The sequence below is a fragment of the Gallinula chloropus genome, assembly GCF_964237585.1.
Source record: "Gallinula chloropus genome assembly, chromosome: 2".
In the NCBI taxonomy this organism is placed as follows: domain Eukaryota; kingdom Metazoa; phylum Chordata; class Aves; order Gruiformes; family Rallidae; genus Gallinula; species Gallinula chloropus.
This window is the reverse complement of record NC_140086.1, coordinates 124666265-124681566: the sequence shown is the minus strand read 5'-3', so window position 1 is coordinate 124681566 and position 15302 is coordinate 124666265. Positions and strand designations below refer to the sequence as shown.

General features: G+C 36.2%; 1 protein-coding gene across 1 annotated transcript in view; it reads left to right on the top strand.

The window, feature by feature from the left end:
* The window catches only part of KCNH8 (potassium voltage-gated channel subfamily H member 8), a gene marked incomplete at both ends in the record, with an annotated part of 185729 nt that overhangs the window by 55080 nt on the left and 115347 nt on the right, over positions 1–15302 (top strand). The window contains one exon of the mRNA XM_084280066.1: positions 4649–4882. Within this exon, the coding sequence (XP_084136192.1) occupies positions 4649–4882 (234 nt within the window). The remainder of the gene's footprint in view (positions 1–4648; positions 4883–15302) is intronic.

The following is a 15302-nucleotide window of genomic DNA, read 5'->3' as shown; positions in this document are numbered from 1 at the left end:
CATCTAAATGTGCTGACATAAAGCTAAATCTTGTCATATGCTATTTTAATCATTCAGGTAATCTTGCTGTTAATGTGGATGTATTCTCTGTAAAAGCAATTTGTGTAAACCTTGAATGAGACTTCTCTTGTTAAATTGCCCATGTGTGGAATCAAAGCTAAATGTAGTAAATCCTTTCATCCAGAAGAATTATTGACTGTTCTCCATTCAATAGAGTAACTGTAACAGTTACTTGTTTAATTAATGCAGCTTCTTTGATTACTAGGTGTTGTGGTGTAACTTGGCAGGCAGCTAAATACCACACAACCATTTGCTCACTCCCCCCCACTGTGAGAGGAGGAGAGAGAATCAAGGAGAAAAAGGTAGAACTCATGGGTTGAGATGAAGACAGTTTAATAGGACAGCAAAGGAAGAGATAATAACAATAACACACAGAACAGGTGATGCACAATGCTGTTGTCACCATCTGCTGTCTAATGCCCTGCCTGTCCCTAGGCAGTGACTGCCTGCCTGGACAGTTCCCCCCCAGTTTTATGTGCTGAGCATGATATCACGTGGTACAGAATATCCCTTTGGCCAGTTGGGGTCAGCTGTCCTAGTCACACCCTTTCCCAACTTCTTGTGTTCCCCCAGCTTACTTGTTGGCAGGGTATGAGAAGGTGAAAAGTCCTTTACTTAGTGTAAGCGCTACTTATCAACACTAAAATATCAGTGTGTTATTAATAGCATTCTCATATTAAATCCAAAACACAGCACTATACCATCTATTAGGAAGAAAATTAACTCTATCCCAGCCCAAACAGGACAGGAGTGATTTTTATTTTCTACTGTAGGGGGTTTTTTCCTTCCTTTTTAATTCATAAATAATCGAATATTTAAGATTAGAATGACTGTTGGCTGTGCATATTTGCACAAGAAGTCATATGGTCTCTTCACTGATAAAGATGAAGACTTACAGAAACCATCTGGTCTTTGAAAAGAGTTGTTACAAGGGAAGCAAAATGATGAGATTTATAGCAGACATAGCTGCAGTATTAAAGAAAGAAACTTTTTGTCATTTTTACTAAATAAGATGACAGTAAGAAGTATCAAAGGAGTGCTCAGCTTAATTGTAACATGGTCTCATTACAAACAGCCAGATAAATTGTGTGCATTAATTATGAAGCAAAGAATTGCACAATGGCCTTTTCCTATAATTATCTCAATTCTTAAACTCTATCATGGGATGTTTAACAAACCTGTCTCTATCGAATAGCCTGTGATAGAAATTTGTTCTGTTTCTCAGGTTAAAATATTTTGGTATTAGTATGGCCACTGAAACAGGACAATGGTGTGTAAACCTGTGATTGAAGGTGTATTTGGGATGGTTCTGTTCTTCCAGGTTGAATGGAGATTTGCAGAAGTTCTACTATGTTGTTACAAATACCCTACTCTCATAACCAGTCCAAAAGACTCAAGGTTACATCTCTCTAACTAGATCTTGAATTTAGCTTGGATATGTTTTCTGGTTGAACCACCACCCCCCTGCCCCCACCCCCCAGCCCCAAACTCCAACATCTTCCCAGAAACCTAGTAGTGTCTCCTGACTACCAAGTCCAACTAAACTAATGAATAAACCAACCTAATGTTTAGGCTGATGTGTTGAAAGCACAACATGGAATTCAACATCAGCATCATTACTATGGAAGCATCACAATCTACTTGTATGACAAAATATACAGATCAATAAGTTGCATCACTCATTGCAACTTTCCTACTGTAAATTCAAAGATAAGCTATCTTCTGGTCCATAGATTTCTAATAAATTATTCAAATTACAATGTCATTCTTCCTTCTCTGGATTTTAAGATATTGCTATCTCTCACTAAAGATCACAGAATTAACTTCTGTGTTTGCTATTTGTGTCACACGGAAGTCTGAATGGCACAAATATCACCCTCGAATCATTTTGTTTTGGAAGTATTTTATGGTGCTTTATGTGCACTGAGATACCAACCTATGAAAATAAATTGCAGAAGTAAATAAACTTTGAACCAGAATATTTAAATGCATGTTTGGAAAAAAAAATATGCCCTATTCAGTAAGTAAATGTTAATTATCACTTAATAAATATTACTGAAGAATTGAATGAAACCCAGATGATTACAATTCAAAATGAAGTTGTTTGATGCTTAAATATTACAAGGAATTATTTTCAATAAATTATTTAAGTATTTCCATTGCCTAGTAGTTTGGGATTGCGAGTGCAAATTTCATGATTTGATCTGAACTTCAAGCTCAAGGAAAACAGAAACCATAATTCTGGTTTTATTTTCCTAAAGTTGATACTTTATCGTCACACTCAAATAGCTTAGCTAATGCTAACAAAACTTATTATGATGATGTTAATGGAAAGATTGCCTCTTATTCTATCTGGAACTGGAATTGGGCTTTTGGAAGTAAATTGGTTTTGGCTATTAATATTAAATAACTGAAAGTATTCTGGGTATATTCTGATTTAAATGACAGCAGAGTTTGGCCATCTCAAATTTTTCATACAATCATGATATACTTAGTAAACTCCAGTGTATTTTTGTTCATAATGATATTCAAACCCTCCTGTGCTCTGAGAGCATTCTCCCTACACTTTCTGTCCTTCCAGTGTTCCATAATCTGTTTCATGTAATTCATAACAATTTGATTTTTTTTTAAATAACAGTCTTTGTATCACATAATTATATCTTAAACAATAAGAAACTCTGGAGTAAATTAATTTGATAGCTACAGATGTATTTGGAAAGCATGATCTGCAGGTCTTGCACTGTAACGTCATTAAAGTGCAGTGCAAGTGTATGATTTTAATTCTTTTGGCAGTGTGGGGATTTAGGTTGTGTTGACAGGGGGAGAAGCATGTCAGTGTATGAATGGTAATGATACTTATTCCCTAGTTAGGCAAATAAAAATGACAGGCTAAGTCAGGCACTACAGAGAACCAGAATACATTTTTAAATCACACTATTTGGTAAATGAGACAAGTCTGGTTTAAAACCACAATCGTTTATTCAAAGACATTACTTAGACTTTAAGCAAAAGGTGAGTAACTGATATAAAGTCTTAAGAGTAAACAGATCATGTAATAAATATCAGCATTGTATTTAAAATACTGAAATCTAAGCAGCATCAGCCATAGATTTTTGTCACTGGGGTACATAAAGAGTAATGTAGCTGAAGATTTAAGAATTTAATGGATGTAGAACTCTTGTGACAGTTAATGCTGAAACAGACCTATTTTTCCTCTATTTTAGTTTATGAATTCTGTCCCTTCCTTCCCCATTCATGAATAATATATCCTTATATGGGGATTAGGCATATCTACCTGGATTTTCCATTAAAAAAGTTCATTCTTTTCTCTTTAATTTTATGAATATTTATCAAGGGATTCTGGGCTAGCTGATAGTATTTTCCCGTAATACACACACAAATCTGCATGCATGTGCTGCTGAAAAATGAGTTATCTGTCATGGGACTCGACTACTCCTAAACTCCAGCTAGTAATCTGTAAGGTAAACATTCCTTAATAAGCATCAGGCAAAAAATACTCTTTCCTTCCAGAATGTGAAATGAAGATAGGTTCATTCCATAATTATTTTTTTTTTTAGATTTAATCACTTCACGATAAGGAAACACAGGCAAAAAAGCCACTGTGTGAGAACTTCATATATTACCTGGAAAGGATCTCCGTGCTAATTTTAAAAGTGCTGATAAAGAGAGTCTAAGGCACAAAACCTTCAAAGACACTCTGGGATGGAAATGAGCTATTAGGTTGCTAGATTTGTCAAAGATTTTTACTCAAATTAGAATATTGCTTTTTCATGATTGATGGCTATGTCTGTATGCTGTTCTTGAATTTATATGTTAGTTGCATCTTATACACTCTGAAAAATTATAAAGTACATTAAGGCGCAATGGTGATAAATCTATGATGTGCTTGTTCCAGATGGAACAAGTATGGTGGGGCACAGGCTGATTTGGATGCAATCATTTTCCCTAAACAAACCCAAACTAAACAAAACCAAACCAAAACCCAGAAAAACCCACCCAAAAACCCAAAGAACAGACAATTCCATGTAGCCCCAGAATGTCCCTCATCTCTACTTTTAAGGATTGCTATGCAAAACTGTATGAAAAATAGTTTGAGTGTTGATGACGATCAACTTTAGCTTATTGCGTGCATAGATTTTAATTTTTTTTTAAGATATATCTGTGTCTGCTGAGACTGCAAAGGAGTCTGTGCAGCAACGTGACATAACACCTTTCAAATTTCCCCAAAACTTCAATATCCATCACTAGTCTTTGCTCAAGTGGTTGTTTTATGTGCTACCATCCATCCCAGAGGCAGTTACCATAAAGTATTTCTTGGAGAAGCAATGCTGCAAGCTGTACCTAGCCATGAGGAACCATTGTATGAAGGTGCTCTGTGTGCTGTTAAATTTGATTTCACTTCAGACTAATGGTCTAAAATCAGAAATTGCATTCTTGTTTGAAGACTGTTGGGACTTTGCTTTTAAATGTATGTCCAGTTGTACCTTCCTGTGAAGCTAAAGGAAGTATCATGTAAAACAATGTAGAATTCAGACTATAATTCAAGTTTTACTTTTGTGTTCTACAGATAGTAACTTCATCCTTGCAAATGCTCAGGTGGCTAAGGGATTCCCTATTGTTTACTGCTCAGATGGCTTCTGTGAGCTTGCTGGATTTGCACGAACTGAAGTCATGCAGAAGAGCTGCAGCTGTAAATTTTTACTTGGTGCTGAAACAAATGAGCAGATGATTCTTCAAATTGAGAAATCGTTGGAGGAAAAGGTAGAATTCAAGGGAGAAATCATGTTCTATAAGAAGAATGGTAAGTTTTTCTTTCCTGTTTCATTAGTCCCAAAGGATGAATATTAATGCATAAAATATACAGTATGCACTTCTACGTAATGATTTTGTATGCCTATTGTCAGACCTTCAGGAATAGATTTGAATAAAGACAGTTGGGTCGTTATTAAAAGTAGGTTTATATTAGCGTTACTGATTTTATATAACTTCATATAACTTTATATAAGTTCAAAAGTTGCATAGAAGAAATTCAGGGTCCTAAGCTGCATTGTGAGACACTGTGTTATCTACACTCAGTATTACACTGTGATTTCTACTTTTTCATGTCTTACCCCTTATTGCTGAAACTAATACAAAAATTAATGTTCATCATAAGGTAGACAGCAGTTACATAAATTTTTCAGTTCTATCACTGAACACCTCAAAACTTCGAATGAATCAAGTGAATTATTCTCCACAGCTACTCTAGATAAATGCAATAATAATGATTTTCAGAAATGGGTAAGTTCTCTAAGTAAAATTTATATTTAAGTATGTATTGTCACATAAAAAAAAATTGAGCATTAAGGAACTCTGTAGACGAGTGAATTGCAAGGTACACCAATGAAGCTTTCACTCCTATTATAGAGCATTTATAAGAACGATTTCATAGTCAAGATGTGAGCAGTGAAAGAAAGCATTCCATGATCCACAATTATCAGCTTGTTTCATTTACATCAGGTGTCTCCAGAGTACCTATTCAGTAAGAGTTCACACTGCCATCAGTCATGTGATCTTCGAGGAGGTGATGGAAAGTGTGAAATACTGACAAGATTGTAACCACCCCAGTGCTATAGGAGCCTTCACATGTGCTTAATGATACATGGGCTCAGTGGATCCATGAGTACCTGTTGTGTGTCACCTTCTGCTTTATTATATGGCTAGGATTTATAGGCATGTGTTTAGGCTACATGTATTCCTCGTAGATCCTACTTATGTCTTAGCTAACGAAACATTTCCCATTCAAATATTACTACAGTTTTAAAAAGTTATTTTCTAGAAGTAGAAGTTGTATATTGACAAGAAATTAGTCAGTGGTTTTGGGTGTTAAGAGAAGGCAGACCCACTTTCCCTGACTTACACAAAATAGAGAAACGTTGCAGCTGGCCTGTGTTGGTGACTGATATTTTTCACAGTAAGAAAGTTTGCAGCTGTTCTGAAGATGCTGCTAAATGCTCCCTTCTTGTGTCATTCTGGGGAGGCTTGAGGGGGGTGTTTGTTATTGTCTTTTAACATTTAGAAGAGATTTCCATTGTTCCTTGAACTCATGTTTCAGGAAGGCTATTCCAAGAAAAGAGTTTCAAAATTCTAATTCATATCTGAATGTAGGGAAAAAATTCTCTTAATCCAGAAAGATAAGAGTGATTTTTTACCAGTTTTGTACAGTGATGAGCGGGCACAGAGAGATCTCAATGTATGCAAATGAAAGAAGTAAAGCTAACATATTCATTTCACTGTCTTGGTCCTGATGATAAATTGTGATTTCTTTGCACTATGAACAGGTGCTTCAAACCTATAATAGACATGACTAATGCAGGCAGAAAGAATTTGCAGATCAATTTGCTTATCAATGAAGTACCTGAACCACAGATAAATAGGTATTGAGAAATTATTTAAGATATAAAAAATCCCATAATCCATCCTACTTGCATCCCTGTGTATAATGTGACTGGAAACTATTCCAAGATGTTTTCTGAGTATGAATAAATTTCCCAGGCTGCTATTATATTTTTCATTTTCATGTACCATTGGGAAAAAGAAATGAATAGGTATTAAAATAACATGAGACTGTTCTTGAATAACAGCAAAATTTATCTTTAAAAATAGTCTTGTTTTTCAACAGAGCTGCAAAGTGCAGACACCAAATTGGGTAAATCATCCATTTTAGATAATTGGTTTGGGTTTGGGTGTTATGGTTTTTTTTTTTTTTTTCCACAAGAAAAATTGAACTTCTGAAGCAGTTAGGCTTATTCAACATTGGCAGGGTTAGGCTCATTCAACAAAAGAAAAGAAAAGCTTTGTTGCAGAAAGATGTTTTTAAAATATTTAAAGACATAAGAACTTTGGAATAATGGCCTCAAAATGACGGTATGGGTGCCTTCAAGTTTATCTGATATTGAAAATAATTGTCAGTTGGGCTAGCGTCCATCGCAATGCTAGGAACATAGGTCAGTGGGAGACAAATAACTGGCAATGGGTAGTTGTCATAGGGTTACTTTTCCATGTCCTGTTAAGACTTTAGGGTGTCATAGTGCAACTAAGCATCTGGCTTTAGTCTGCTATTCAGAGGTACAGCCTTGCTTTGTAGTCTTAGCTACAGGACCCAATGAACACTTTCAGAGAGAACTTGAGGGATAGAAGTTGAGCTTCAGGTGTAATTATGAGAATGATAGAATCATAGAATCATAGAATTGTAGGGGTTGGAAGGGACCTCAAGAGATCATCGGGTCCAACCCCCCTGCCAAAGCAGGCTCCCTAGGACATATCACTCAGATAGGCATCCGACAGGTCTTGCATATCTCCAGAGATGGAGACTCCACCACCTCCCTGGGCAGCCTGTCCCAGTGCTCTGTCACCCTCACTGTGAAAAAGTTCTTCCGCATGTTGGTGTGGAACTTCCTGTGCTCCAACTTGCAGCCATTGCCCCTTGTCCTGTCTCCACAGACCACTGAAAAGGGGCTGGCTGGTTCCCCCTGCATCCCCTGCTTAAGATAATTACAGACTTTAATTAGGTCCCCCCTTAGTCTTCTCTTCTCAAGGCTGAAGAGTCCCAAGACTCTGAGCTTACAGAGTTGACTCAAACATCCCTCAGCATACTTCTTGAAAGCTTAAGAATGAGTACAACATTATGATAAGAAATTACAATGAGGGAAATGGATATATATGAACACAATAATTTATTATTGGTTTCTTCTTCTTGATTTGATCTAAAATGTAGAAACTACAATTCTTTTTTTTCCACCTGCGTCTCATCTTTAGGGAAAGAAATACAAGCTTCCAAAACAGAATATCACTTAATTTCTTAATTAACATGTTAACATTTAACATTCTATCTTTTTATTTGTCACATTTTTCGATATTTTGATTTTATTTAAATACAGTTGGATTTTTTTTTCATTAAATTAATATGTTAATTCTAAACAAGTAGTGGTTCAAGCTTGACACTTGAAGGTCTTGCTAGTTTTGATATGAATTTAGTAAGCTTGAATACAGGCCCTTTCACAGTTATTTAACCATCATTTAAGATTTCAGATAGTATTTCTGCTCACTATTTTTTAGGTAAAGGAACTAGAACTAAAGGCTAGAACTAAAGGAACTCCAGCAACCAATATACAATTTCATGGGAGTTACAGAGTGCTCTGAGCTGACGCTGTAGCAAGTAAGATTGGCTTGTAAGGAGTTGGGTAGGGAGTTGAGGAGGATAGGCTGCAGATCTATGGGAAGAAATGCAGGATTTGGGTTTGGATCTTAAGAGATGGTCTTCAGCAGTTGTACTTTAACCAAACTAGAAAACTGTAACCCTGGAATGACTAGATAGGAACTTTTCAGTATGTGTTCTCCTTTTGGTATTTTAACAATACCTTGGAATAGGATAAACTGGCTGTACCTTCACATCCAGGGTATTTTCTTCCATGTGAGCACAGAGCAGTATTAGAACCATGGCAGCAGAAACAGCAACTTGAGAGAGAGGTATCTTTTGAAAATCCTACTTGAAATACACTTTTTGTCATATTTTCTGTATTGATTTGAGTTCCTCAGTCAGTTTCTACCTTTTAATTTGTATTAGGGTTTTTTTTTTTTAAACAAGCAGGAAAACAAGCTATTAAAACCCAAGGAATTTATGATGGTTTCTTAAAAACATCTGCAATAAAGTAAGTTGTTATTTATAATACCAGAAATACAAATAACCTTTTTGCTTCAAGTGCATTGTGATGAAAGAACTCACCCCCCTGGATCTCTTTTTTAGAGTAATCTAAAAAGAGATGGACACTCCATTTAGACAAACCCTTATTTTTCTCCCTGACAAACCATTGCAGAAATTTATGAATATTGAGTACATGTAGTTAAATAAGGTCTTCTCAACTGCCCAAACTGAAGTACAAACAAGCAGCAGCATGGATTTTTTTCTCGTGTTACAGCTTAAGCAGACGCTGCCATAAGCCCTATAATCATTGACCTAGTCCAGTCTAAGCTCTCTGTCTTCAGCTGCTGAGAAGGTCATACCTTGGTTCCCTTACGACCCCATCAGACTCATTTCTTATATCTCAAAAGTCAGTTTGCAGTATCTAAAAAGAGGTCTGTTCTTACACACACCTTCTTAAGACCTGCAGCAGTCCTACACCCTTCCTTTGTAAACTTTCCGTGTAACTTCTGTGAAACATTATGGCATCAGCAATAGCCACTTCTGGCTTACATTTGAGAGGCTTCACTATGGTGTCTATCATATGTGCACGCCCCAGCAACAAGGCCGTTAGTCCAGGCTTTTGTGGGCAATTAAAAATCCCTGCTGTTAAGAGAACTGGAGTGAGTGTTGCTGGGATCACTATAACAAGTTGTCTTAGGACTTGGCTGTAAGTAGGGTCTGTTTCATCTGTGACAGACTTCGGGGACTAAAAGGCTCAAGGGACACTTTGTGACCTTCTACATGTAAACTGATTTAAACACTCTCTGAGGTATGTCTTAGGCTTATGTCCTGTAGTTCTTGGCCCCCTAAAGGTTTGGTAAGTAACTTGTAAGTTCAGGAAGGCACGATAGAGTTATTTTATTTTTTTAATTTAATTTTATTTTTTTTTATATTTTAAGCATCAGCATGGTTAAAACAAGTTATGGCTCTTCTCATCAGTGTGAGACAATGTGTGTTTGAATAACTCTATATCCTTATCTGGAAGATCAGGAGCAAGGTATTATTTCAGATGAATGGAACATAAGTGGAGAAAAGGTAAAAGTCAAAGCCTCTTACTGAGTTACTGGATACCACCAGGTAAAAGGCCATTCTAAGTCAAGGTGTGGCAGCTTTCTCACAGGGGCAGTAATGACAGCCACAGGCAAATAAGCCTCAAGCCATGAGACATCTTCTATAGCCTCTGGCATGGCTGCAGTTGAATAATGTGGCTACAGGATAGCAAAGGCTCCATTACGTTATTTGCAGTTAGTACACGACTTGTGTTAAGCAAACAAACAAAGCATTTTTTACAAGATGAGTTTAATCTTATTTAAAATTATAGAAGATTTAATTAATTATAAAGAAATTTAAGGAAAATTAATTTCCTTTAAAATGAAAGAAAATTAGATTTTCTTAAAGCTTTTCTGCTCTACAAAAAGTATTTTATTTTGCTCATTGCAGAAATAGTATCCCTTTTTTCCAACAAGAAGTTTAAAACCCTACTTTTAATGGTTGTCCAAAAATATCCTGTAGTCTGAGTTGTATGTTACCTTTTTAATATGAACCGACTCCTGTTTTAACAATCTCATTAAATCCACTATTTCTTCTGAAAATATTAAATCCAGCAGTCAGAGAACAGAAATTTATTAGAATTTTGTAATTGGAAAACAAAAATTTATACAGAGACATCCATTTTCTAGTGACATCTAATGTAGAAGAAGTTCCTTGACAAGTTGCTTGGCAGGATGGTTCATAGCAACGTGACCTCACTGCTGCTCTGCCTTAAAAACATGGCCTAAAAATAAGAAACCTAAAAAGCTTTTAAGGCTGGTTTGCTTACATTACCTTAATTGTAGTACAAAATACAGGAGGAGGGAAATAAAAGGAGTAATCAACACTGAAAAAGTAATCTGATGGTAATATCTAATTGTAATTACATGAGCCATAAACAATAATTTGTATCTTTATAAAGCATCCTTTTTTTCCATTTTCCTTTTTTTCTTTTTCCTTTTTTTTTTCCTTTCCCACTTCAGTGTAGGCATCAGGAAGTTTTACTGGTCTTGGGGAAGTGTCTCCCTTAAAAAATAGTATGGTTGTGGATGTAGACAGAAGGCATGTCCTTATTTTCCTCTGTTTGACAGAAGAGGGAATTTTTTTGGCTTCTTTTCTCTCCAAACACTTCATTTGATGGACCCATGGCCTCTTACAAAGGGTAATATGTAACCTTGAAATGTGTAGACATTTTTAGAGAAAGTCCTGGCTTCTACAGAGGAATACAGGGTAGACTTCTGGTCCTCCAGAGCCCTAGATTAAAGTTCGTAGAGCCTCAGGTGAAGCGATCACTGGAAGCCTTCAAGGAGCCAAAACAAGGGGATGAACTTCAATTTGAAGAAAAGAAAAATTAGGCAGTCAAATCCCCTGTGTGCAATGTGTTGTAAAACATTTGACATCTTCTGCTTTAATGTAATGAGACTTCAACAAGACTGCTGCTTACTAACTGAGAGCACTAGTACTTTGTTCTGATGGCACTCACAGTGACATTGGCTAATAGCTTCTTTCAACAGCAACATGATTTATTAAAAGCATAATTCACTGAGAAAAGATTTGTTCTCCTAGAAGCACATTGATAAGTGAATAAATCCGTAGGAGGGTTTCCTGCTGCTTACTGCATTGTTACAAAGTGATGGGCCTTTCATTGCTTACAGATGCTTACAGATTAGTGTTCCCACACAGGCACCCTGGGCTTCCAGCTGCACTTAATATGAATGGCTGTTGGTAATGCTAGTGGTGCTGTATGCACTTTTTTGGGGTCTTTTTTTAAATATATTTCATTATGCTACTTTCTACATACGCATTTTTAGGAAGAGATGTAGGTATTTATTTTCCAATGGGATGTTTCTACTACATCAGACTTGTCACGTTTCAAATTTTCTCACAATTTTGGTCACACTGAGGCTGCTGATAGGCTACATTTTATTTTAATGAGTTTTAAATCAAGCTTTAGCTAAAAGCCGATCTGTGTCCCTGTGCTTCACTACGAATCAGGCTGTTCTTTCATTAAAGAAAGGTCAAAGTACCATTTCTCCTGAAGACTACCTGCTTTCCTTCTGCTGACATTTCCTTATTTTGTTCATAATTCCCAAATCCATGTACTGGGTCATGGTTTGGACTAGTTGCCACCTCCTCTCCTGATAATTACAGTGAATTATTGCATTACCTTCATAGTTTTTTGGAAATCAGCAGGAGGCTTATTTTAGCACTGTCTATTAAACCCTTACACTGATTTGGCTAGGGGATTGCAAAAGCAGTCGGATTTTACAGAGCAGTTAAGTAACTAAAAGGTTAAGACCTGCTACTTTCCAACTGGTGGGGTTACTGTAATTCTTTTCAGTGGGCAGCCTCAGATTCTGTTTACAGCATGTGCTCACACAAATTCAAGTGCTGAATTGGGAAGAATAATCCTCTCTACAGTGTTATGTAATACCTCAGTGTGTGTTTCAAAACCCTTCTCTATAAAAACCATAAACCTGACAGGGTGGAGGTATCCATCCAGATGCATGACTCAACCCCTTCTCATGTCCCAGCTTTAGCCCTTCCTTCCAGAAAGGTGACAGTGGACAGCATGTCAAGTGCAGGGTAAAGTTCTTGAACCACAGACTCAACAGAAAATTCTCAAACGTGCTTAAAACTGCTGATGACTATTAACAGACAAAAATAAAATAACAGATGGGAGCTATAGAGGTACTGATGGTAAGCAAAACACTTCTATGACCTAGCCTTGTGGAAAAAGCAATGGAAAATAAATTATTGTTTTCTAAAATTGGTATTTGCAATGTAAGTGGAGAACTAACCAGTAGAATCCCCTCCTTCCCCATGTAGTTTCTGTTGAAAGCTTTATGAATAAGCATGAGGCTGTGACCAGCACCTCTCCCAGCACTGGGAGACCTCCCATTCTGCAGACTCCAGACTTTCTGTTTCTAGGGGATGCCGCAGACAGAGACGCCAGAAGCAGAGTCACAAAAATATATTGCACAAAATTAGCTTTGTTTATATTGCTATGATTTCTTATTTGAAACTGAAACATTGGAAAATTTTATTTTTAAGTGTAGTGGTCTGCTTTGGTATTGTTGGCTTTTTTGCTTACAGGAAATTTTGTGTAATCTTTGAAGACTCTTTTTAAGAGAGTTAAATAATGAGTTTAAAGGCAAAACATCTACACTTGAAAATATGGTTGTATTCAGATGAACATGATCTACATGGTGTCAAAGTCCAAAAAGATTAGGTAGTTTATAGGGTGAAACTGAGACAAATGAAAAAAACCCTGTGTATAAATACATGGGGGTTTTGTACATATGGGGATATATGTAAAAATATATATGTACCCATATGTAGCTCTACATACAAACATATATATATATATGTATTTGAGAGATCACCCTCACTTAAGAAAAAGTCTTACTTTTTTTTCCAAAGGACAAAGTACATCCCTCAGGAGACAAATCATATTTACTGCTGTGGTTACATCTACATATTGGACTAGGAGCTCTGAAAATCCAAAAGAAATAAGGACCATAGTTCATAAATACAGTTATAACAATAGATTTCAAAAATGTACTAATCAAGGGAAAGTAAAATTTGCTCATTATGGGATTGGTCAATTAAAAACAATGAAAAAAAGCATAATTTAACTGAAGAAATTAAAGACTAGACTGGTCAGGATGGATTGAGACTTACTATTTCTGAAACATTCCATACAAAGATATTGAAGAAACTGTTTTGTTTTTTCCTGGGTTTGTTGGGTTTTTTTTCCACTGTAGATATTGAATATTTATATAAGTAAACACTATCAATTAGTATTTTCCCAGGAGCTAGCTGACAAATACTGAGTGCCTTGTCCTGTTATGACTGTGACAGAGTAATGATCATTGGAGGTGGAGGAAAAGTAAGTTGCAGTCTGATAATATTTATAAATCTGCCCTGAAGCTGTCTGCATTTGAACAGAATGCATTTCATTGGTTTAACTGTGTTTTTTAGATAATCCTGTGTATTTTGCTAATTGTTATAAATGTAACCTGGTAAATGTATTACATCAGGGAAGTATTTATCTCCTTAAATGCAGTTATCTTTTCTAATCTGGATGGAGATAGGAAAAGGAAATTAGAGCAGGCAAAAAGTAAGTAGTACACATAAGGATAATGAACGTCACATGGCTCTAACAGTCCTTGCTTAACTTCTCTCCTTCTGCTCAATGAAAACTCAAATGTAACTAGAGGATTTTGAAACAGTTTCATTAAGTAGGAAAGATAGCTTCTATGACAGAAGGACTCCGTGTCCATGTGGTAATAAATGGAGACTTTGAGGAGGTGAGTTCATCTTCTCTCTGCTTAACTACCACCTTCCAAGAGAAGCAAGGATAGGAGGAGATTACTATGCTGCAGTGAAAAGTGTCTCCTCTTTGAACATCCTTTTCCTCTCCCCCTTCTCTCCATCAGCGATGGCAGAAAAAGGTAGACATGCTGGGCAACATGACGTATGAGTCATTGAGTTACAGTAGAGGGAGCAGAGCACAGGGTCACTGAAAAGTTACTTACAGGATGCAAATATAATTGGCCATATACAACCTAGTCCTTGAGCCTTATTTATTTAGTACTTCTATGAAAGCGTTAACACAACCATCAGTGGCCATATAAGTCAGTTACCTGATGGCCCATATGTGTTTTTGTTAGTTTTTTTGTAATATCATCAGACCAAAGATGCTAGGATGTACCAAACAGGTGGTCATCTACAGTAGCAAAATTCAAGGGGAAAAAAAATAAATTATGTTAATACATATATGTGATTTCTTCAGAGATAATGCAGAAGAAGGAGATATTTATTCACTTAAAGAATAAAAACCTCTCATTAGCTGTGTTAATTGATCATTGTCAAAGATGGGATATTTAGAAGAGGGGAAAGCCCTCCAATTATAGCTTATACTTTTTCTTCCAGCTCCATTCTGTTCAGCTCAGTTGCATTTTTTAAGGCATTGTTTTCTTCTTTGCACTTTGCTCTCCTCAATAAAATGTTGACACCTTGTCAAAAACATGGAACATTCAAAACCAAATGTTATCAGTGACACCAGGAATCTTTGGAGAAATTAATGAAAGAGTCAATTTGGTTTCCCCAGGAAAAAATCTTTGGCATCTTGCTGTCAGTCTTGGCATTCACACTTTTTGCAGTGAAAAAGTAGAAATGATCAGGCTAAAACTTTCCTAGCAATATCATATATCCAGTAGGGGATTTATTTTGCTAACAATCAGCAACTCTGTAAATGAGATTGTATCACAATATTGAAGATTGCGCATCAATCTATTGAAAAGTTATTACACTTACCTATATGAAACATTTATCTTTGTCTTTTACATTAAAAAGCTAGGAATAGGGTGGTGAGTTCTAATATTTTTAAAGGCTTTATTTGCATCTGCTTAAAAGAGCATTTAGTTTACTAAGTACTCAAATGTAATGTTCCAGATTTATGATG